We start from the raw sequence: 23,342 nt of genomic DNA, 5'->3' as shown, positions 1-23,342 counted from the left end.
AGCTCACATTTAAATTAAAATGATAATTTATTGAGCATTTAAATATATAAAAATTATAAAAATTAATACAAATTAATCATTTCCTTATGGTTTATATAAAAAAACAAAACGACTGCACTCAATATTTTATTAATTAAATTTTAAATTTTTTGATAATATAAATTAAATTATTATAATTTTTATAAATTTAGATATTAAATAAATTATAATTTTAATTTGATTAATTTCAGAAGTGTAAGTATATTTTCAGCTTTATAGGATTATCTAAATGATTTGATATAATAGGGTTCGTTCAATAAATAGACAGATATGATTAACAATAACGACCGCACGTGCACACGTGCGTAACACACTAGATGACACGTATGGGCGGTCCTGCATGTTAATCCGAAGCTCTCTGTCTGGGGAGAAAAAAGAAATTATTATTTATTATAAAGAAACAAAAGAAAAGAAGAGGAAAAGAGAAAAATCCGAAAAGAATTACAGATCCTTGAAAAATGGAAGAGAGAAACAGTTAGATTCATCCAATCAAACACCCAGAAAATCATTTCAGAGATCTTGCAGAAATGAAGAAACATCATCCTTCATCATCATCTTCAACCAAGCCTGCACATACAGTTCTTCCATATCAAACCTCAAGACTCAGGGACCATTACCACATTGGCAAGAAACTAGGCCAAGGTCAATTTGGCACTACATATCTATGTATCAACAAGGCTACAAGCAAGCAATATGCTTGCAAATCAATCCCAAAAAGAAAGCTTCTTTGCAAAGAAGACTATGAGGATGTATGGAGAGAGATCCAGATCATGCACCATCTTTCTGAGCACCCACATGTGGTGCAAATCAAGGGGACCTATGAGGATTCCATGTTTGTGCACTTGGTCATGGAGTTGTGTGCAGGTGGTGAGCTTTTTGATAGGATTGTGGCAAAGGGTCATTACAGTGAGAAGGAGGCTGCTAAATTGATCAAAACTATTGTTGGGGTGGTCGAGGCTTGCCATTCTTTGGGGGTTATGCATAGGGATCTTAAGCCTGAGAATTTCTTGTTCGATACTCCTGGTGATGATGCCAAGCTTAGGGCTACAGATTTTGGGCTTTCTGTTTTTTATAAGCCAGGTTGGTTTTTGTTCTTCCCTTTGATTTTGAAGAAATGATGGCTTTTGCTTCTCATTAGATTGGATCTTGGACATGGGATTTCTTGGATTTTGTTGATGATTGACCGTTTGCAGGATTCACAACCTGTTGGTATTTTGATTGATTAAAATAATGGATGATATTTGGGCCTTTTCGTTGCTTTTCTTGTTTGTGTTTGGCTCTTTATTTTCTTTATTTTCCTAGTTTTGTTCGAGTAGATTACTTAGATTCATTTGCTTAGAGGTCATGAACCTTTTGAGTCATATTCAGATCCAATTGGCTAATGATCGTTTGGTGGGATTTCGATTTGTTCAAGATTGCCTGTCACTGGTTGCTTTCTTTCATTTTTATAATTTTATTCCAACTTTAATTAATTTTGATTGTTTTCTGGTTATGTTTCTCTTTCCTTTTTTATTCCTCCTTAGAAAATGATTTCCTTAATCAAAATTTGATTAAAATTGGTAGAATTTAAAATGAATTCTATTTGATTATATAAAAGATATCATTGGGAGAGAAATTTATAGGATATCAAATTGGGAATTCATTTACAAATAAATTTTACATTGCTAGGATTTCTGATCAAACTTAAGCGATAATGGCTGAAAATATCTCGATTTGTAGAGGTGTATCACTGCAACGGTGTCGTTTGCTGAACTCTCGTTGATTGGTTCTTTGCTAAGTATTAACTGTTGGTTACTCTTGCCCTCTGTACTTTTTCTCCCTGCAGGTCAATATTTCTCTGATGTAGTTGGGAGTCCATATTATGTTGCACCTGAGGTTTTGCTCAAGCTTTATGGACCTGAAGTAGATGTTTGGAGTGCAGGTGTTATTCTTTACATCTTGTTAAGTGGAGTTCCACCTTTCTGGGCAGGTTGAAACTGTTAATTTTCTCGTACTCTCGTCTATTATACATATGCAGCTATGTTTTGATCCCTTGTTCTTTGGTTTTTGTTCAATTTGAAATTTATTTTTCTTGTTTCTCTTTGTTGCAGAAACTGAATCAGGAATTTTCAGGCAGATTTTAAAAGGCAAAATAGATTTTGAGAGTGAACCATGGCCTAATATCTCAGAAAATGCAAAAGATTTGATACGAAAGATGCTTGAGAGGGACCCAAGGAGGAGGATTTCTGCTCATGAAGTCTTATGTTAGTTGCTCCGTTTTTATTATAATGGGAACTTAGTTATGTAGTTATTATCATAGAGGTTATAGCAATGTGCTACTCTTGTTAAAATATTTGTAAATTCACAACAATGGAGTTGGTTTATGCATCAGGTAATCCCTGGATTGTGGATGACAGAGTTGCGCCTGACAAACCTCTGGATTCTGCAGTGTTGACACGACTGAAGAAATTCTCAGCAATGCATAAACTTAAAAAGATGGCTTTGCGTGTAAGTTTTATCCATATTTCCTATTATTATTTTCTGCAACTATGGATGTTTTTGACAGAAATATGACAGTCAACTTACTGACCCTGTGTTCAAGATTGTTGAGTTATAATTGCATCATCTTATTCTTGCATGAGAATTTATGATGTTGAGCTAATACCATGAACTTTAGAAATGAACAATATTGGCTTCCTGAACGAGTCTTATTGGGAGACAGTAAAGATAAAGGGAGACAGTAAAGATAAAGTTTGGTCCATAATGTTTTTATTTTGATTCTAGGAATCAAATCTGTGGAGTTGTGATCATAACTTGTGATCCTTAAATCACTAGCTTTTGAAGCTACCCTATTTTTAAGCTTATTAATTATAGGTTATCCCTCAAAAGTGGTTCCCTGAATGACACAATCTTTATCTCAAACAAATCAATCATTAAGTAGCTTTCTGTGATGTGAAGGGAACGAGTATAGAAAAAAGAGAAACTACAACTTTTTATTTTATTTTTGGATGGAAGTTGTAAAATAAGTCTCATTATTCTGTATTTCTAAGATTGATTTTCCCTGACGCTAATCATTTTAACTACTGGTGCCTTTTCTTCGACAAAAAAAAAAAAAAAAAGAAAAACTGGTGAGGGGTATTGCGTTTGGACGTAACTTCATTTGGAAAGAAAGTATGAAATACCATCAACTTTGCCTCATTTTAGATGTATTCATTGATTCAACAGACATGCATTTTACATAATCTATTAAACCAGCTTATCTTTTTTAATTACTTCCTCTATCTCATAATTTTTGTCTACTGTACTTTTTCACACATAAAAAACAATTTTTTTTTTACCAACTTTCCAATTTTACCCATCTTAAAGACCTGAAATTTTATTAAATAGAGATGTTTTAAATACTCATTTAGAAAAATAAAAAATAATGAGAAGTTGTGTTGGAAATAATATAAAATTAAATAGGATTATAATAGTCAATTTATATGTTAACCATAATATAAAAAAAAGGTGGACAATAATTTTGGAACAACTAAAAAAAGAAAGATAAATAAAAATTATGGGACGGAGAGAGTACATGCTTGAAAAGAAGTTGTAATACTTGGTACCTCTCTTATTCACATGGTGCTCTTTTTATGGTAATAAATAGCATAAAATTTCTGTTTATTCATGATATAGAGCATTCAGTTCTTGCAACGATAAAATCATTTCGCAGGTCATAGCAGAAAGACTTTCTGAAGAAGAAATTGGTGGCTTGAAAGAGTTGTTTAAAATGATTGATACAGATAATAGTGGGACAATAACGTTTGAGGAACTTAAAGTGGGTTTGAAGAGAGTGGGTTCTGAATTGACGGAATGTGAAATCAAGGATCTAATGGAAGCGGTAAGTTATTTATTTGCAACCATAGATAGAAAGAATGGCTCTTTTTAATATGCCTAGTAAATGAGATTTTTTTTTTTTTTTTTATGTTGTTATGTTGGTTGATTTGGATGTTTCTCGCATGGGGACTTCTACAGGCTGATATTGACAACAGTGGAACAATAGATTACGGAGAATTTCTTGCTGCTACTTTGCACTTAAATAAGATGGAGAGGGAAGAGAATTTAGTTGCAGCCTTTGCCTATTTTGACAAGGATGGTAGCGGCTACATCACAGTTGATGAGCTTCAACAGGCTTGCAAAGACTTTGGTTTAGATGATGTCCAGCTGGATGAAATGGTCAAAGAAATTGATCAGGACAATGTAAGTCTGTTTGCGGGTATATATTGGGTCACATCAAATGTTTCATTTATATCCATTTATTTTCAGATATTTGTGTTTGTTCATCCCATAGAATTATGGCTCGTCATTTTTCTGCGTGGATGACTAATTGCCAATCCTCATGCTGGCTAAACCTGCTACTACATGTGGAGAAACACTAAGCTTGAAGTTAATTTTGGTTTTCCATGGTTTGATATGATTCCGAATCTGGAGAAGAAAAAAAGGGACTCATGTTGTTCTAACAAATTGATAAGATTTTTGAACTGGCCATTTACTGCTAACGTTTGCAGGCAGATATTTTGGATAACTCGACGTCTGCTTCTTTTGATTTGCTTCAATGTTTTCAGGAACGCGTATGCTTTCTATTAGAAATGAAATGTTTAAGGAATCAATGATATACATAATCTACCTATTTCAAATCGGATCAAGTCTTAACTTCAACCTGTGAATGTTATTTTTCCAGGATGGACGAATAGATTATGCAGAGTTCACTACAATGATGAGAAAGGAAGATGAAGAAATAGGAAGGAGCAGAACAATGAGAAGCAATCTAAACTTCAATCTAGCTGATGCCTTGGGAGTCAATGAGCCGACCCCGTCTGCTAACTGAAGGCGTTCTTTTGTATATTTAAGCGAAATGCAGCAATGACGAAAAGAATGCTACAGCTAAGTTAAAGCTATCTTCTGCTGAATAGGAATGATTCTATTATTCTTAGTTTTGATAATGAAGTTCTATAAAAGCTGATTTATGCTCTTATTAGAGTTCAACAATAACATCTTACCAACCCCAGATTTCGGACAGTAACGATTCATCTATGATATATACCTTGAGGTTTAACTGCAGAGATGAATATGTGACTATGACAGAAGCAGCAAGTTCAATGAAGTAAATTAAGTGTAGATGCTAACGTTGTCGATTTTCTAGCAATGGGGCCATGGTATTCTTGTAGGTTTAGTGCTTTGAAATGAATGGTCATTGTCAAATTTTGTTCATAATAAATAGCTTGTGTTATACAGTGTTATATATTATATATATTTTGAATTGGGTATTATTATTGATTCTTCACTTTCTGGAAAATTCATGGATCCAGGCCACAAAATTTGGTTGCTCTTGCATGTGAAGATAAATAGACTTTTAAAACCTTTGGAAATTAAATATTTAAATTGGTTCAATAAATAAATTGATAAAAAATTTCAACTAATTGAATGATTGTTGAGACAAGGTTCAGCATTTTTGAATCATCAAACTCGAGATAAAGATCTTTGTTAGTGTGTAGACGGATTTTTATATCTCTAATGTTAATTCAATCTCAAAGAAAAAAAGGTTTTCAAATTGCATGAGCAATAGATTTTATATGTAAATGTGACACTTATGCTTTAAAATTTTCTTGCCAAGCTACAAGAAAGACATTTCTGGAAGAATGAAAAGGAAAAAGGAAAGAACTTAAGCGGAGGGAGTTGACGGTATGGGATGAGAATAAGAAAGGCGATATGAGATCTGTTTCGCAAAGACGATATTCAAGCTTGAACATGCCTTCAAGCAATCCATTATTAATAATGAAAGAATATGCAGTAGAGGATAAACAAGATAAAATTAACTGAAGAGATAACATTAGTGTTAAACCTGTTTTACCTATATCATAAGCTTTTATTCACGTCGAGCTTTGGAGCTATAAATCCATTATGATCTTTTTGTATCAAGTCCGTAAATGCTTCTTTGTATCAAGTTTTTTTTGTTCCTTAACAATATAAGTGGCATCAATCCCAAATATATGCACAAGATTCCTATACTGCATAGTGCATACTCGAGCAGTGATACAATGAAACCCTTGCTCATTTAACAATGCACTCAGGGAAGAAAAGGGGAAGAGAAAAAAAATCTCAATGTCTTCAGTTCACCACATCAGCCTTTGCAGATTGTTACCATCCAATTCCCAGTAAACTAAATTCAAAAGGAGACCAAAGTATCAAATGCTGTTATTTTTTAGAACTAAAACACTGTTAATTGTTACATGATCACAGCAATGCCAACCAACACTGCTGTCATGGAGGATTCTGTCTGACGAGTAAGAGTATCAACATACTTTTCCTAGCTGATTTCTTGCTCCCAACTATCTAAATAATCCGTATTGGGAGATCAATGAATTAACATTAATATTAAATATTGTATATATTAAGTTATTACTAATAACAAAAAAAAAAATTATATATCTATTTTCACTTTTGCCGTCACATGGGAGAAGTAATCAACCCGTGGTTATCACAAGGGAAGGTGGTGATCAGCCTCCATGGCTCTGTTCTTTCTCAGATCCTCCAATTAGCTCAAAGTTTTAGATGCCTCAGAAGAGAGGCCTCACCACCACGGCCTTCACTCGTATATCCGCTTTCTTTTAAGGAGGGTAGGAAATATGATAATGGAGCCGATGAGGAAGAGCATCGACAAAGTTTTAAAATCGTAAAGATCCTTGACTGACTTGAGATCCCCAAGGGCAAGGCCGGCCTGATTATCATAACAACACACAAGACGAAAGTGCAATTATTAGTACAGTTACATACACAACACAGTACTTCATCCAGTTATTAATTCAAGCATGCCAAGGGCCCAACAGCCATATATGGAAATCCTTCTTAACTGGAAATCCTAAGGCTTTACAACCTTGCCTCAGAAGTCCAGAAATCTGGATCATGCAGATCATTTCTTATGCAGAGAAACAGAAAACAAGAATTTGAGCTTGATAGTGCATGAGACTATCGAAAATGCACAATTATATATCATTTGTAGGAACTGTTTCCAGGAATATAATAGAGCAACTGTATGGCATATTGATCGAGTAAAATCCCACTTGTTAGGGAGAAAAAAAACAGTCTAGTACTTTATTCTGAATATTAACATGGTCCTTAACCATGATATGATGCACATAGCAAACATCTTTTTTGGGAAAAGGCTGTTGTAAGCCCCTACACTAAAGGCTAAGGCTCAAATGAGCACCCATAAAAATTTTGTGGCCAATTAAACCTCTTTTTCTCAAACAGAACTCAAATTACATCCATAAATGAATGCCATTCATTACATTGTTATTGAAATAAGTAGGTTTGTGGGATCCAAAAAATAAATCAGATATTAGTAAAATAGAAATCCCAGATTTTCCATCACTTTCTTGGTATCCAAACATTTCATCAACAACAGACCACCCATTTTTCTCCCCCACTAAATAAAATTTTTCAAAAACTAAAGCAAAGAAAAGAGAGAGACAGAAGGAAAAAAGAAAAGATAAACCTTAGGCTCTCATATACAACAATGACATTCATCCTGCAAAAGATTATGAACAAACCATTATTCCCTACACTTAGCCTAGAAGATTATGAACATCCTACTTAGCCTATGTTTGCTTAGTCTTTCATGTTTACTCTTATTTGATGCACATCCCACTTAACCTAGAAGATCAATCCAAGATTTAGATTTGATTATTCTGCCTCGTTTTAAAATTATGATTTATTATCTTCTTGACTACCCTTATTATGAATTAAGGATATCTCATAATAGAATTAGTTAAAAGACAATACTTTGGACATTTTATTAATAGGATTAGTCTTTATTGATTGCCTGTACTGCAGTTAGCTGGTTGAAAGAAAAATGAAAATGTATGTTCTGCCTATTATTCTCTCTGTCTTCTTTGTCTTCTTCCTATTTTCTTCTATTATTCTTTTAGTCCTCCTCTATTTTTCCTTCTTTTCCTCTACCGAATGTCCCATCTCTTCCATATATTTTATTCTACATCACAGATCATGGTCAACAAATTCCTATCAAGGACAGCTTTTTGCCATCATCTCTGTTTCCTAAGCTGGCACAAGATGTTTGTAAATACCATTCACAGAGAACACATTTAAATGACTTTTTAGGATATTTTTATTTTCTCATGCTAACATGCACGGGAGGTCACTAATCTGTACCTAGCCAATACCTAATCAAGATCTACAAGGAACTTTCTCTTACAGTCTTGCTACTACAAACTAACCACTATTAACCCAAATCTCCAAGGAAGTAATATGAGATGCACCAAAAAGATTGGTCAAACCAACCAACATATAGAATGACAATTAATAATTACAATCTTTAGTTAGTACGTCTCTGAACTATCAAGCAATCAAATAATATTTTGAATAATGTGTGAGAGAGATGCAACAGATTTTTTAGAAAAATAATAAAAATTCAAAGAAAGGACAGTTAACCAATTAAGTATCTGGATGAAAAGCAATAAGAACTTTCTAAGAAAATCCTAAAAGAAGCAAATGAGAAACTTACCCTGACAGTAATGTAGGAGGCTGGAATAAGTCCAAGCAAAGTAGCCAAAAAGAAAACATGAAATGGTATGTCAACAATTGGAGATGCCAAATTGATGAAAAGGTTTGGCAAGGTTGGAGTTACTCTCAAAAAAAGCATGTAATTCAGCAGCTTTTCCCTACGCTTAGCTATCTGGGTGGGAAAAAGATGCAATGGCAGCATTAAAAGAAATGATAGGAAAAAAGAATAAGAAAACTGATTTAATAATATTTGTCAATGCTGAAGAGATTTTAAGGAAATAATACCTCAGCCTGAAAAACCCTCAACTTCTCAGGCCACAACCAATTAACTATAGGTCTGCCAATCAACTTGGACAAGAAAAAACAGGAAGAGGCCCCAGCAGTGGCATTGAAGACAACTAAGAAAAGGCCTCTAACAACACCAAAAAGAGCTCCGGCAAGCAATGACATGAAAATTGTTCCTGGAATCATAAAAGTCTGCATGAAGATATATGTAGAGCAGTAACCCAGGATGAACTGAGCTGGGTAATCTTTTGCATATGTAGCAAGATTTTCTCTGAAAAAAATAAGGGTCATAGCAGTCAGGGAAAGCACAATGCATTTGAAACAAGAATAAAAATAAACTAAAATTCAATAATGCTTTGATGCTAAACAGGTCAAATATATAATACCAAAATATATAAAAAAAAACTACAAAAGTCAAGAATTTTCATAATTGCATGCCAATAAGGTGAGATTTCTATAATTAAATGCCCTCCACTTCAGAGGCAATCTAAAACAATTGACCAGAAACAAAGTTTATAACAATTTGTGAAAGCATGACTAATCAAACTGACTTCTAGACAAAAATTAACCACTACTTCACTGAATCAATGCAATTGGGCAATCCACCATAAGCCCTTCTTCCTAACAGAAACATAAATTTCTAAAGCTAGATGCTATCCCAGATCAACATAAAATATATCCCAATATGACATTATATCACAAAAGTTGAACAATCCCTTCTAAAAGTAACATATGCTCAACCTTTTTCCACAAAAATACAACACTAGAATAATCAATCTAAGTTCTAATTCTCAGCACATGCAGCATCCAGAAATTACGATAATACAACACTATCACAATTATCACAAACAGTATTGCAACTCTTACGCAACATCTCTTGCATATTTGAATATCCTGTTTTACGATAATACCTTATGGTCAACGATCAACCCCTGATGAAAATCAGCATATTTTTCCACATAACCCAGAAAATTAATCCACTAAACTAAGGTCTCTTAATATATTAATGAATTTTCCATGGGTTTTAGTTGAAATTTAAAACATCACAAGCTTAACTACAAACACCTTAAATCAAAATCTTGATGAAAATCAGCATATTTTCCACATAACACAGAAAATTAATCCATGAAACTAATGTCTCTTAATAAATTGATGAATTCTCCATGCGTTTTTAGTTAAAATTTAAAACATCACAAGCTTAACTACAAACACCTTAAATCAAAATCTTGATGGAACCCAACTAAAGCAATGCTACCCACATATGAGCTTGGCAATTCACACAAGGCTAAACAACAGAATCCAGAAATTTTTGTAGAAGTTGAAGAATAAATAAATAAATAAAGAGACAGCAAAACACATACTTGAGCAAGCGAAGATCTGAAACGGTGCGGGGAAGCTTGAGGTTTACATAAACAGAAGTGGGCATTGTCAAGTAAATGCAAAACAAACCGGAGGAGAAGACAAAGAAGACCCCAAGAGCGGCAGCAAATTCCCATCTAGTAAAAGGGAACCTCTCCAGCTTGAGCTTCTTAGAGGAAGGCGAATCATCCTCCTTAGCATTCTCTTCGTCCTTCATTATTGGCCTATTGTTTCCTATATCTCCGATCAGAATCCTCGCTGCAGCCATCAAACTCTAATAGCGAGCTACAGAGTATAGTTTATTCTAAACGATTCAACGATTGCTCATTCCCTAATTATAATTTGCTTGAAAAATAATCAATTTAAAACAGAACTAGTAAAGAATTCAGATTTAAGAAATTTGGGATTCAGAAACTTTTGGGTTCTATTTATTTCTTGATTTTTCAGGGGAATACATTGAACCCTAGGCTAAAGGAAAGGGAGGAAGAAGAAAAGGAGATGTTTTTATCAGGGATTTTTTTTTTCTTTTCCTCCTTCAGGCTGTGGATTTGTTACACAAGTAACTGATAACGTGACCTAAATTTACTCTTATCATATTTATTTTCTTTATGTCATCATCAGATTTTGCTGCATGGAAAATTTTGTCACACACATCGAGGAATTTGATGAGGATTTTTGATAGGGAATTCATTTCAAAGTTTTCAAAATCAAGTATTTGAGGTTTGTATTTAAAACATCATAAATCATTTTTTCCTTTTTGAAATTTTTTAAAGAAATTTTTTTAACATTTTAAATATTTAGAAAAATTAGTCAATTAAAATATTTTTTATTAAAAAATTATATTAAGATAATAGACTATTGCAGATCTCACAATTAAAATATTATAATTGAAAATTTTATTAAATAGATTTTAAAATTTTTTAAATTTATTCTGATATATTTACTAAATTAAAACTGTAAATACATAAAAATTACTTATAATTTTTTCCAAGTTCATGTATCCTAACACATCTCCATGTACCATTCCCCATGGTATGTTGAAATTTCTATTTATTTTATAAAAAATATTTTTTATAAATATATGTTAAGTATTTACAGTAATAAATAAAATTATCAATAAAAATATTATTTTAATTAATTTACTTTTTCTTAAAGAAAGTTCTCTTTTTCAAAAGAGAACATTCTTATATTTACTTTAAAAATCTTATTAATATAACTAAATTTCTAATACATGAATTTTTTTATCATATTTTATTATTTAATATTGTTATTATATAGTGAAAAATAAGTTTTTTTAAAAAAATATTTTAAATAAAAAATATTTACATTAATTACTTTTTTGAAATAAATGAAACCTAATTTTTTTATAAATTTCCATAAAATCTCTCATTCTACAAAAAAAGAGTGCATCAGATATAAAATCTTTATTTATTTAAAAAATGAATTTAATAATTATTAAATTAAATATTAGTATATAGATTTATGGAAAATTAATTAAAATATATATTATAAATACGAAAATATAGTATATATATATATATATATATAATTAAACCACCCATTACTAAAACTCTAAAACTCTATTTGTTTGTAGAAAATAATTTGTATTTACAGAAATTAATTTATATTTGAAAAATATATTTTATGATTTTTTTTCCAACAAGTTAATTTATCTTTCATTACATAATTTTAATTTAAAAAATAAAATTTATTACTAAATATATATATAAAAGTCTTAATAAAAATTTTAATATATAAAAAATGCTCATTTTTAAAATGATTCGCTTTTATCTTTAATAAAAAAAATTTTCGATTGACTTATAGTTAGTAAACTCAACCTATACTATTCTAAAAAAAATATTCATAATTATTAGAGCAAGATAAAGAGAATAGTATTGCAATCAATCCAAAGGGAAGAATGCTCCTTATATTAAAAAAAATATATTTTTTCAATTTTATAATTTTTATCTATTTTTTCTTTTTTTTATTATATTAAAATTATTATTATTATTTATATTATAATAACATATAAATTAACTATTATAATTCTATTTTATTTTATTTTATTTTTAATGACAAACAATTTACAATTATGAAAAATTAAACATAATTAGACACAAGTAATTAAGAAAGGTGAATTAAAAGCTTCACCCTTTGATGACTCAAACTTGTGGGGAAGATATTCAGTTTCCGTATGAATTCTCCCCTCTTTATCACAACAAATTCATATATCTTCTTCCTCTTCTTCTTCATCGTCTTCTACATGATAATGATCAACATGGAAACTTAGCTTCTACTACAGAACTTATTATTCTATGATATGGGTATGCAACTGGTGTGCTCTCTTGTTATTATTATGAATCAGGAAAGCAACCAAGAAAATGGCTGATTTCGTAGCTCTGGGGCATGGATGGCATTGAATCATTTACTTGTGATGCAAGTAAACTATCTAAGTTTTTCCAGTCAATGAACTGGGTACTGTTGGTATTATTGCTCCTTTCTTTATCGAAATCTTCACTAGAAACGCCATTGATATTGTGGAGAACTTCTCTGGTTGCAAAGCTTGTTGAAAGTGTACTAGGGCTATCTAGTTGTGGAAGATTAATGAGCTTGTTATTCTCTAAAAATGGATGGCTGGAAACCACCTGATCTGCTGGGTCCGAGCCAAAGGGCTGCTGCTGCTGCTGTTGATGAAAACTTGCAGTTTGATTCGTTTGAATGGGCATATGTGTAGTAGCTACTGTATCTGAAAATGCTTGAGGACTAATATTGGCAGAAAAAGCAGGATTATTATTCCAAGCTTCATTATAATTTGGCCTTTGGCTAGGGATTGGTTTCTTGAATGCTCGACAGACCACCCATCCTTCTTCCTGCAATTTTCATCCAAATTTATTTAGTTTTGTTACACCGCTTACTGACAAGTAAGCTTTTCCCTACTGTTGAGACTTGCTGATTTATAGAAGTATTCTTTTATACAGTAGGGCCATAGTTGTACTTCATGAAACTGTTGAGACTTGCTGATTTATAAAAGTAGGACAGTGTGCTCTAGTCCTATGTTAATTTTTCTCCTTTTAGTGCTCCTTTTTGGCTTGTCTGAAAGGAATTAGAATGACTCTGTGTTGGCAATAGGACAAACTACTCAAAATTTCAAAGAGCTTGAAGCTCTAAAAAGCCAACCAAGTCAAGGTGGAATAATAACAGCATGCAAATAGCTATTAATTTTCATTTTCTTTCTAAAGAACCTTTAGCATGCCACCTTTCTTTTTCTTGTCCTTTTCTTTTTAATTTTGGAAAAAAAAAAAATTCAATCAATGGAACTTGCCTGAGGGGGTCCATGCTCAGATGTTTGGAGTCGATATTCATGCACGATCCAGTCAGTTTTCCTTCCATTGGGTGCACGGCCCTTGTAAAAAACCAGGGTCTTTCTCATTCCTATAATTTTGTTCTTTGAAAGCACGGCCTTGTCCCTTCCGGTTGCCTTCCAAAATCCGGTAGCCGTAGCTCTGTTAGTTCGTGTTCCTGTCGGATACTTCCTGTCCTTGTGGCTGAAGAAGTACCACTCGTTTTGTTCATCATACCCTAGCTTGCATCTTGCTGTAAGAAATCAGAAAGATGTATTCATGTCAATTAGTTTCACTGCAACCAATATCAGAATAAGTAGCAAAAATTCACTTCGACTGAGATTCAAACTCAATATCTCTAATATTGCTAAAACCCAATTGGTAGGTCGATTGCCATTAATTATTTTTTCTTGCTCCCTACCTATGTATAGCTAATAAAGTCAATTTCTATTAGGTCAATCCCACTACTCTTAAGAGTTTTGTCTTCTGCATTCTGAATTTAAAAGTTCAAATGGATAATGATTTATCTAATAGTAAAATTCTATATGTCTGAATACATAGGGTGTGCACTGAGAACTTAGCCTAGGAGGTGGGTGCAAGTGCACAATAGATAGGAAAGGAACACAATAGAAGAGCAATGTGAACACTGAGATAGGAGAGGAACACAATAGAAGAGCAATGTGAACACTGAGAACTTAGCCTAGGAGGTGGGTGCAAGTGCAGCAGCAATAGTGGGCATTCATAATCTCACAGCTAAAGGACAAATTAATGGCAGCCATTGACAAAGAAAAAGAAGGAAAAAGAAAAAAAGAAAAGAGGAAAAGCACTTTTAATTACCTTGAATATCCCATGGCTCTATCTTGTAGAGATCAATGTCAATGATAACGTCTAAATCAATCTTCAGTGAGTTAATCTTTCTCTTGAGGTAGTAACCCACAAGTTCTTCCTCTGTTGGGAAAAATCTAAAGCCTGGTGGGACGCAAGATTCCATCTCCATTGACGATAAATCTTCAGTTTCCTGAGTGATATGACAGAAATGGAATTTGCTTTATTTATGTATATGCATGTCACAATCTCAATGCAAGTTGATGAAGTGAAAGGGAATTAAATTTAGTTATTTAATCTAAGATTATTTCTCATCAGACAAAAGACAAGCTTAAAGGCTCTTTTAGCGTATGCCTAAAATCAAAGGAAGCATTTAAAAGAAAGAAAAAGGATATTGTGACTCTTGAATGTAATGAAATGGCAAGCCAGGGTTGCCCTAGGAGGATATATATATATATGTAATTTGTCATGATTAATTTATAAAAATCTAAATTTGCTCATCAACTATGATGATGATGACACTTTGTCCTGAACTGAAAGTGGTCCTGCATGATTTTCAGCTACAAAATGTTGAGGTCATTTTAGAAATAAAAATGGCAGACCATTTGTGGGAACCCACCAAACAAAACATAGATTTTTTAGCTAAACAGCATATTATTTTTTGCCCTTTTAGTTGCATGAACTTTGGCAAAGTTTATTCTACACAAAAGGTGGCCGGAAAGCTTGACTTTGCTGGCACAAGCATGTTAATGTTCCTTTGAGTGCAGTGCACTCTCTCTCTCTCTCTCTCTCTCTTCATGTCTTAATTTGGTGGTGGAAAACATTTTCACACACCCACCACTGCCGCCGGCACCACCACCACCTCCCCTACGTCTTGCTACCGAACCCAAATCAAATGTTCAATGACTTAGATTCAATAATACTGAAAAGTTAAAAACCAAAAAAAAAAAAATCGATATTGATGTTTTTGAGAAACTGGATTGATCACTCATGTATTATCTCATGTCAAAGAATTTTTCTTAAAAGATCCAGCTTTATATACCAACTTAATTAATTAATAACCTCTATATGAAGAAAACAACTCAAACATTGAACAAGAAGGAAAATCAAGAATGGAAGCTTATGAAGACTTGTTATGAGAAAAATAGATAGACATAACATTGCATGCACGAATGATACTCACAGTCAGCTTGTGCTTGAACTGATAGAAGATCAGAGAAAGAAGACGACGATGAAGAAAGAAACAAAAGACTTTGTTGATAATTGTGAATGCTTATAGTAAAGAAAGAGAGCTTTTAAATGTGAAGGAGCTAGATGTAGGATCAGACATTAATGTATATATATATATACACAGAGAGAGAGAGAGAGAGAGAGATACATGTTCCAGAAAAAGTTACTGATTGCGCGTGGGGTGGCAGATGGATGAAAGGTTTGTTTGGACGGCGTGACACCAAATTTTCACGCCACCACCCACCGCTTCTGCCCCTAAGACTTATAATTCATTTAATTTACAGCTTAACTCTTAATAGCTCTAAGATCATTTATATATATATAAATCATTAAATTCCAGCATAGAAAAATTATAAATATATTTACTGTATGTACACTAAATTAATTTTATAGCCATATAGAATTTTATTATAATAAATAATTATGATGATGAATCTGTTGTATTAAGTAAGATTTTTTTTTCATACTTATTTTAAAATTTATAAGCGTATATTAGCATAATTTCATAAAAAAATAAACCTAAGTTTTCGATCGTTGAGATATGATCCCGTTAAAATAAAAATTCAAAATTCTTGAACTTAGAAAAAAAAATATGAATGGAGAAGGAGAAGAAGAAGAAGAAAGAAAACGTGGGTGAAATGTATCTGTTGCAAAGACAAGGATACATTGATATGATTCTCAATGGCTCCTCTCTTGTGTTCTCTCCCACAATCCAGCTTCCTTTGTCTGGATCTGTGTTGGTCCGCCGCCCTCCGCCACTTGGCACCTCTCTTTTTTCGACACCTGTGATCCATGTCAGAAACCCTACCTGTCCACATCCAAAGCTAATCATTCTGTACTGTTCTTTTAAACCAGGGGGTTTATTTGTTTAATCTGCTTTACCCTTTTTCTAGCCTTGCAAAGCAATGGATAATATATATTAATTTGATGAATTCTTTTTTAATTATCAGTACAATTAGCTAGAGACTTCTTAGATCTAACTATATATAAATGGGTTTCTCAAATTCTTTAGTAATTTTCCAAAAAAAAATGTTTAGTAATTAATTCATAATAATTATACATGATGATCTGATATCCAGAAAATAGGGTTTTACAAGAGTTTTGTGAACTTAGAAAAAATTTAAAATTAGAGGAGATGATTTCCTCCTTTTTATCCTCTTTCTTTCCCTTCACGCGAGATGCTTTTTCCACTATAAAACCACTTACATCTTGGTGTAGGTTCGTACATACGGATAACCTAGGATCTTTCCTGTGTCAGGCAAGCATTTAATTTCCTTTGGCGTGCGAGTGGGCAGGACTGCAAAATGACTGGATCCACAGTCTTTTTTCCTTGTGACCGGATTTGAGGGAAAAGGCCCGGAACCTAAGAAAGGGTTGGCTTTAAGGTTGAAATGGGCCGAGCCGATTTGATTGAGTGAAATGGGGATTGCCTCAGAAGTCTAGTGGAGAATGGAGTACAATGCCTAAGAAAATCCTAGAAGACTCAAGCCCAACACAGAGAAAGCCAACCTAACCCAACTAACCAACCCATTTCACTCTGCCCACCGACGATCTTTCAAACCTAAACCATTGCTATGCAAATTGAAAAGGAAAGAAAATCTCCATACCAACCACAATAGAAGCAACGATCTGACACATGCCAAGAAAACAAAATGCATAAAGAGAAGTAAGCAAATAAGACTTGTAAAAAGTCAAAACCCCCGGACAGAGGAAGCCATCACCATTCAAACCAAATCCAACAGGATGAGCATAGGTCTTTGGAATAGAGAACCATGTAGAGAGACAATACAACAGAGCTCAAGGTTGAGAAAACCTAAAATTAAAAGAAGCCCTTTGGTAGATAAGCCAGTGCATTACTTTGATAAAATTTAGGGTATATTTATATTGAAATTACAGAGAAAATACTTTTTTAATACAAGATAATATTTAAAGAATAAATTAAAATTAATAAATTTTAGTTTTTAAATATAATAAAATAATAAAGGAGCTTTTTTATTAATATTTTTTTTCATCTTGCTGCTTTTTAATTTCCTGAAAAATCAGTTTTAGCCCTCAAACCGTACTCAACCGTCCCAGCACCCTATCATTTTTCAATTGATAATATTTTTAAAATTAATTTGGTATCGTAAAATGAAATTTATTAATAATTTTTTTATATTATAATATTTACATTATTAAAAAATTTAATATTTAATAAATTTAAAAAAATTACTATTTAGTCCTGATATGAAAAAACTTATTATTTAATCTCTCTATTTTTAAAAATACATTAGAATGTCCTTCACATTTTTAAAAGTCTATTAATTAATTTTTCTGTTAATTTTGTCATTAAAAATTCTATTATTTGTTTCCTATAATTTTGAAAATTTTATTAATTAATTTTTTAAACTTTTAAAAAATCTACTAATTAGTTCCTTCGAAATTACTACATAATTCCTTCGAAATTACTACATAATTCCTAATATAGAAAAACTTATTAGTTAGTTCCTCTATTTTAAAAAATAGATTAAAATATCTTCACATTTTTTTTAAAGCAAAACTATTGATTGTATTAATAAAATTTCTTCAAACAAAGAGAGATATTATCTCAAACAGAGAGACAATTATACCTAATAAATTCTCTAATCAAAGTATGAGCAGTTAAAATAACATTGCGACGAATCCATCTAATAGAAATATCAGTTCTAGAGTCTAACAAAAATTTACAATCATTTAAAATCAAATTATTTTATAAGATAATTTGGCAAAAATACTTCTCAAGTCTCTTCATATTAATAGCATTTTAAATTTTTTAGAGATATTTAATAGTTAAAACTAATAGAGAGATTAATTAGTAAATTTTTTAACACGTTAAAAATATATATTTTTTAAAATTAAGGAACTGATTAATATGATTCTTTATGCTATAAGTATTAAATAATAATTTTTTCATTTAAAATTAGTATAATTATAAAATTAATAAAAAAATCTCTCATAATATATATAAAAAATAATTTTCTCATTTAAAATTAGTATGATTACAAGGTTAATAAAAAAAAATTTCCCTTATAAAGGAGACAAATTAAAATCATAGGTCGAGATTATTTATTATTTTCCACTTGCAGTTTAAGAATAGGCCGGCCATGTTTTACGGTCGTAATTAATATATTTATATGGAAGTTGACAGAAAAAAAGTAATTATAACAATGTTGAATAAATTAAAATATATTAACGTGGAATATTATTTAGCTATTAATTAATCCATTAATGTGAATTGTGATTACATTTGAAACCACCTTGGTTTATAATTATATGAATTAAAAATTTTAAATCATAGGTCCAAAACCATTTGCTGCTCTTAAAATAATATTATTTTAATTAGATATTTAAAAAATTTGGTATATAAAAATATTATTTTAATTAAAAAATTAAGTTATTTTTTTAAAAAATATTTTTTTAAAATAAATTATTTTTCGACCATCAAATATATAAATTTATTAATGCGTTTTATTTTTATTGCGAATGAAAAATAAAAAAATAATTTATTTTCTTGAAAAATAAAAAAAAATATTTTTCAAAGATAAGCTGTGCCTAAAAGCACAATCTTGAAAATTAAAGAAAGAGGAAAGAGGATATAAACTTAATTTATTAAATCTAAGGTTGATATGATAATGACTTGCTGTCTCCCACGATTAATGTTATGATTTTTTTTTGGAAATAGAGATCGAAATTAAAGGAGTAGAATATGAAATTTTTAAAATTTATTTAAATATATTTATTATCAAATTAAGTATGTGAGTTTAATTAGGGATGAGCATTCAGTCAGTTCGGTTCAAAACCGAATCGAACCGAATAAATTGAAAATTAAAATTTTAGTGTTTATAAAAATCAAATCAAACCGATTTTGATCAGAAACCGAATCGAACCGAACCGGTATGATTCGATTTGATTCAGTTCGATTTGATCGGATTCGATTTTTAATAATTTTTTAATTTTTTACACTTTATTTTTAATATTTTAAAATTTAATTAAAATATTTTAATCTTATTTAATTTCTCTATATTATTAAAAAAATATATTATTATCACTAATCGGTTCAGTTCAGCTTTTTCTGATTAAAATCGAATCGAACTGAAATAATCGAAATTTCTGAAATTAAAAATCGAACTGAACCGAAATATATAAAAAACTAAACTAAATTTTTAAATTAATTCAATTCGATCGATTTTTTCAGTTTGAACTAAATACTGCTCACCCCTACTATCAATGTTATGTTATCTCCTTTATTTCTCTTTCTTTCATTTTTTTTATCATTTTTTTTTCAATTCATTATATTTTATTTTATTTTATTTGGAACAACTTTTATATTTTATTTTCTGTATGAAAAATGAACCGTGAAGTAGCAATTTTTTTTCTCTTTATTATTTTATAAGTTTCATTCCATTTTTTATTTTATATCTATTTTTCTTTTTCTTTGTTTAAACGCTAGACAACTTTGTCACTTCCTTTTTTTTAAAAAAACAAATATAAAAAAAGTGCAATCATTGCACAAAGTATTTATTTATTTATTTATATTTTTTTTAATAAATCCAATCCATATAAATTAAAATACTTTACTATTTACTATTTAATTTTTATGATATTAAATTTTTTTTATTTTTAATTTTAAAAAATATATCAAAATATTTATGAAATATTAAAAAAATATATTAATTAATCCTTTCAATTTAATTATTAAATATTTTAATATTTAATTTGAGTAATAAAAAAATACATTAAATAATTCTTCAATTTGTAAAAATATAAACCAAATATTTTATTTTTATTTAAAATATTTATTTTTTTAATAATTAATAATTAAAAATAATGGAGATATTAATTAATAAATTTTTTAAAATTTTAAAAAAATATTTGAATATATTTTTTAAATTTTATTGACTAATTATTGAATTTTCCTATATTATATCAAATAATAATTTTTCAATAAATGGCTAAAATTAATGAAAGAACTGTCTAATAAACTTTTTAAAACTCTAGAAATATTTTAAAATATTTTTTAAAATTAAAAAATTAACTAATAATTTTTTTTTATATTACGAGAATTAAATAGTAAATTTTTTTATTATGATATCATATATTGTATGGAAATAATTTAATAATAATATTATTATTATTATTAACTATTTATAAAATTATTTATACTTATATTTTATTATTAAATATTATATTTCAAGAAACATTTTATTACCTATTTTTTTATAAAAATTTTTAAATTTATTTTTGTACAAACAATTTTTAGAAAACAACTTTTAAAAAGTAAACAATTTTTTTTTAATTTTAAAAAATAAACAACATATATCCTATAATGTTATTAATGTAAAAAAAACAATAGCATAAAACAAATCATGAGCTGTCATTATAAGATACGATAATATGGACTCTATGAGCCGATATACGGTCAACACTCGTGAAAAAAAATCCGGATATCATAGCATCCGATTGCTCATCAAGACTCATCCTCTCCTTAAAGAGATCAAGTTTTCATATACAATTACCGTTAATAGGTACAATCCAGCAGATCTCTATTACACCTGTAATCATGAGATCCCTTCTCAATTAGCCGGTGGAATCTCTTATCAATTAGCTAGCACAAGGCAGACTTTTAGAAAATATTATAGTTAACTCCATTCTTTTACAATATAAAAACTAATGATCACAGAGATAAAAATACATAATTATTATACAACTACTCTTAAGTTCTAAACGATTTCTTATACTCGCCCTATTTTTTAGTTTACTGACTTGAGCGTCATAGTGGCTGTTGTAGGCACCAAATACCTCACATTCTCTTTCTTGCAGGATTGGTCAATCACAATACAACTCTATTTTAGCCACATCATTTGGTTCCGTTGTCGGAACTCCATTGAATTCTCTTTGTTCATTTAGATTAAAACTGGTCTCTTATCTACTTTCTCTTAAAAAGAAATATCTTTTTTCTCTATCTCGAAATGGTTAGCAATTCACGTGCAGCTGCAAAGATTGTTGCTACCAATGAGGACGTTATCATTTCTTTCACTCTTGGTAGTGAATAAAACACACCCTCTATGGTCAACGAAGCAAATCTCAACAATTTGAGCAATGAGCAAATACTCTAATATATCAAAAAGTTACAAGTTACTCTCAAGCAATACAAAACTCAGAGGGAGGCATCTTTCATGGCTCCCAGGGGAAGGCAGGAAGCATCCGTTGATATCTCAAGGACTAGGACTGTAATACCCGGCTAGACTCCGGTATCGGAATTCCTACCGTCCGGCGGAATTTCGGATGTCGGGAACTTCTAGAAGGGTAAAGACATGTTATATGAAATGTTTTCATGTTTTTAATGGTTTTAAAGTATGAAACTAATTGAGTTTTTGCATGAAAATAGCATTGGAGGAAAACCCAGGTTCGGCCGCCGAAAGTCAAGTTCGGCCGCCGAACATGCATGCGTTTTGGAGGCACGTTAGGCCCCCGAAAGCATGAGTTAGGGAAGTTCAGGTTCGGCCGCCGAAAGTCAAGTTCGGCCGCCGAACATTTGCATGGATGCGGAGGCACATTCGGCCCCCGAACGTGGTCTGGACAGCCACCTATAAAAGGGTCCCTTAGCCGAAAATGGGCGAGCTTTTTCTCCCCATTTCGGCCAAGGTGAGCATTCCGCCATCCTTCCCCAATCTTGAGTTTTTCCTTCCTTTTTCCATGATCTTTACAAGTTTATAACTTTGGTTTTGAAGATCTTTGAGCTTAAAACGAGTTTTGGAGCTTGGAGACCAAAAGTTGGAACTTCTCCCATCTCCAAGTTTAGATCTCCTCAACCCTCGATCTTCAAGAGGTAAGAGCCGATCTTAAGCTCCTCATGTGTTTTAAGTAAGTTTTAAGTGATTTTATGGGGTAGAATGACATGTTTAGGGTTGTATGAGTTTTTAAGCAAATGTTAGGTTTTAAGTGATTTATGAACAATGTATGATGTTTGAGTATGCTTGAAGTGTTGTAGTTGGGGTATTTGATGTTTTGAGGCCCCTAGGAACTTGTATGCATGATTTGGGTGAAGTATATGCATGATGTGAGAGTTGGGAGGCATTTGTGCATAGAGGAGCCAAAGTTTCTGCCCTTTGGCAGAAACCAGGTTCGGCAGCCGAAGGCACTTTCGGCCGCCGAACATGGCTGGGGAGGCAGGCCTTTCGGCTGCCGAAGTTGCCCCCGAAAAGAGACTTTCGTCTCTGTCTGGGACTTTCGGCCGCCGAAGGTGCCGCCGAACCTACCTGAGTTTCGTCTCTGTCCAGGACTTTCGGCCGCCGAAGGTGCCGCCGAAAGTGCCCTGTCCAGCCTTTTCTTGCATGCTTCCTAGGAGTGTTTTGAAGTGTTTTTAGGAGGTTTTTGGGGGTATGTTTAGAGCTACGTTCTTGTTGTTTGGTGCCTCATTTGAGTCCGCCTGTGTAGGTTCGGACCCGAGGAACCGAGACCCCCGGTTGTGAGATAGTCGTTCCGAGTTCGTTGTTACAGCTTCAGTCACCAGGTGAGTGGAACAACTTCTTAAGTTTTAAAGTAAATGAATAAATGAATGAATCATAAAGCATTGCCCATGCATCATTATGCCATGTAATATTTCAGGATGTTTGCATTAGAACTCACGAATATGCTGCATTGCATAAATTGATGTTGATGTGGATGAATGTTGAGTGATCCATTAGCCCTCGTATGTTATGTCAT

The 23,342-nt window shown here is 31.5% G+C and overlaps 3 protein-coding genes across 3 annotated transcripts; 1 reads left to right on the top strand and 2 right to left on the bottom strand.

Moving 5' to 3' along the window:
• Positions 1–422: 422 nt before the first annotated feature.
• Positions 423–5,327, top strand: LOC110607114 (calcium-dependent protein kinase 11). The gene is made up of 7 exons (XM_021746186.2): positions 423–1,119; positions 1,865–2,008; positions 2,130–2,282; positions 2,411–2,526; positions 3,731–3,898; positions 4,033–4,257; positions 4,739–5,327. The coding sequence occupies exons 1-7, from the start codon at positions 567–569 to the stop codon at positions 4,883–4,885; spliced, it is 1,506 nt and encodes a 501-aa protein (XP_021601878.1). The 5' UTR covers positions 423–566; the 3' UTR covers positions 4,886–5,327.
• A 913-nt stretch (positions 5,328–6,240) lies between these two features.
• LOC110607117 (uncharacterized membrane protein At4g09580) lies at positions 6,241–10,809 on the bottom strand. Its single transcript, XM_021746188.2, has 4 exons — positions 10,224–10,809; positions 8,863–9,133; positions 8,579–8,749; positions 6,241–6,775 (listed from the first exon to the last, which is right to left on the bottom strand). Exons 1-4 carry the CDS (start codon positions 10,487–10,489, stop codon positions 6,644–6,646), a joined length of 840 nt encoding a protein of 279 aa, XP_021601880.1. The 5' UTR covers positions 10,490–10,809; the 3' UTR covers positions 6,241–6,643.
• Positions 10,810–12,255: 1,446 nt separating this feature from the next.
• On the bottom strand, positions 12,256–15,710 carry LOC110607116 (NAC domain-containing protein 30). The gene is made up of 4 exons (XM_021746187.2): positions 15,571–15,710; positions 14,400–14,580; positions 13,544–13,815; positions 12,256–13,091 (listed from the first exon to the last, which is right to left on the bottom strand). Exons 2-4 carry the CDS (start codon positions 14,557–14,559, stop codon positions 12,576–12,578), a joined length of 948 nt encoding a protein of 315 aa, XP_021601879.1. The 5' UTR covers positions 14,560–14,580; positions 15,571–15,710; the 3' UTR covers positions 12,256–12,575.
• Between the last annotated feature and the right edge of the window lie 7,632 nt (positions 15,711–23,342).

The sequence above is a fragment of the Manihot esculenta genome, chromosome 18 (genome assembly GCF_001659605.2).
Source record: "Manihot esculenta cultivar AM560-2 chromosome 18, M.esculenta_v8, whole genome shotgun sequence".
In the NCBI taxonomy this organism is placed as follows: domain Eukaryota; kingdom Viridiplantae; phylum Streptophyta; class Magnoliopsida; order Malpighiales; family Euphorbiaceae; genus Manihot; species Manihot esculenta.
The sequence above is the reverse complement of the archived record's forward strand: the minus strand, read 5'-3'. Positions and strand labels throughout refer to the sequence as shown.

Excerpts from the sequence above, each read along its gene's own strand:
- LOC110607114 (XM_021746186.2), top strand. The coding sequence starts at position 567 with ATGAAGAAACATCATCCTTCATCATCATCTTCAACCAAGCCTGCACAT. Across the intron at positions 2,527-3,730 it reads TTAAAAAGATGGCTTTGCGT|GTCATAGCAGAAAGACTTTC; the intron begins GTAAGTTTTATC and ends ATCATTTCGCAG. Across the intron at positions 3,899-4,032 it reads TCAAGGATCTAATGGAAGCG|GCTGATATTGACAACAGTGG; the intron begins GTAAGTTATTTA and ends GGACTTCTACAG.
- LOC110607117 (XM_021746188.2), bottom strand. The coding sequence starts at position 10,489 with ATGGCTGCAGCGAGGATTCTGATCGGAGATATAGGAAACAATAGGCCA. Across the intron at positions 9,134-10,223 it reads TCAGATCTTCGCTTGCTCAA|AGAAAATCTTGCTACATATG; the intron begins GTATGTGTTTTG and ends TATTTTTTTCAG. Across the intron at positions 8,750-8,862 it reads TGAGGGTTTTTCAGGCTGAG|ATAGCTAAGCGTAGGGAAAA; the intron begins GTATTATTTCCT and ends TTTCCCACCCAG.
- LOC110607116 (XM_021746187.2), bottom strand. The coding sequence starts at position 14,559 with ATGGAGATGGAATCTTGCGTCCCACCAGGCTTTAGATTTTTCCCAACA. Across the intron at positions 13,816-14,399 it reads AGAGCCATGGGATATTCAAG|CAAGATGCAAGCTAGGGTAT; the intron begins GTAATTAAAAGT and ends GATTTCTTACAG. Across the intron at positions 13,092-13,543 it reads CTGAGCATGGACCCCCTCAG|GAAGAAGGATGGGTGGTCTG; the intron begins GCAAGTTCCATT and ends TGAAAATTGCAG.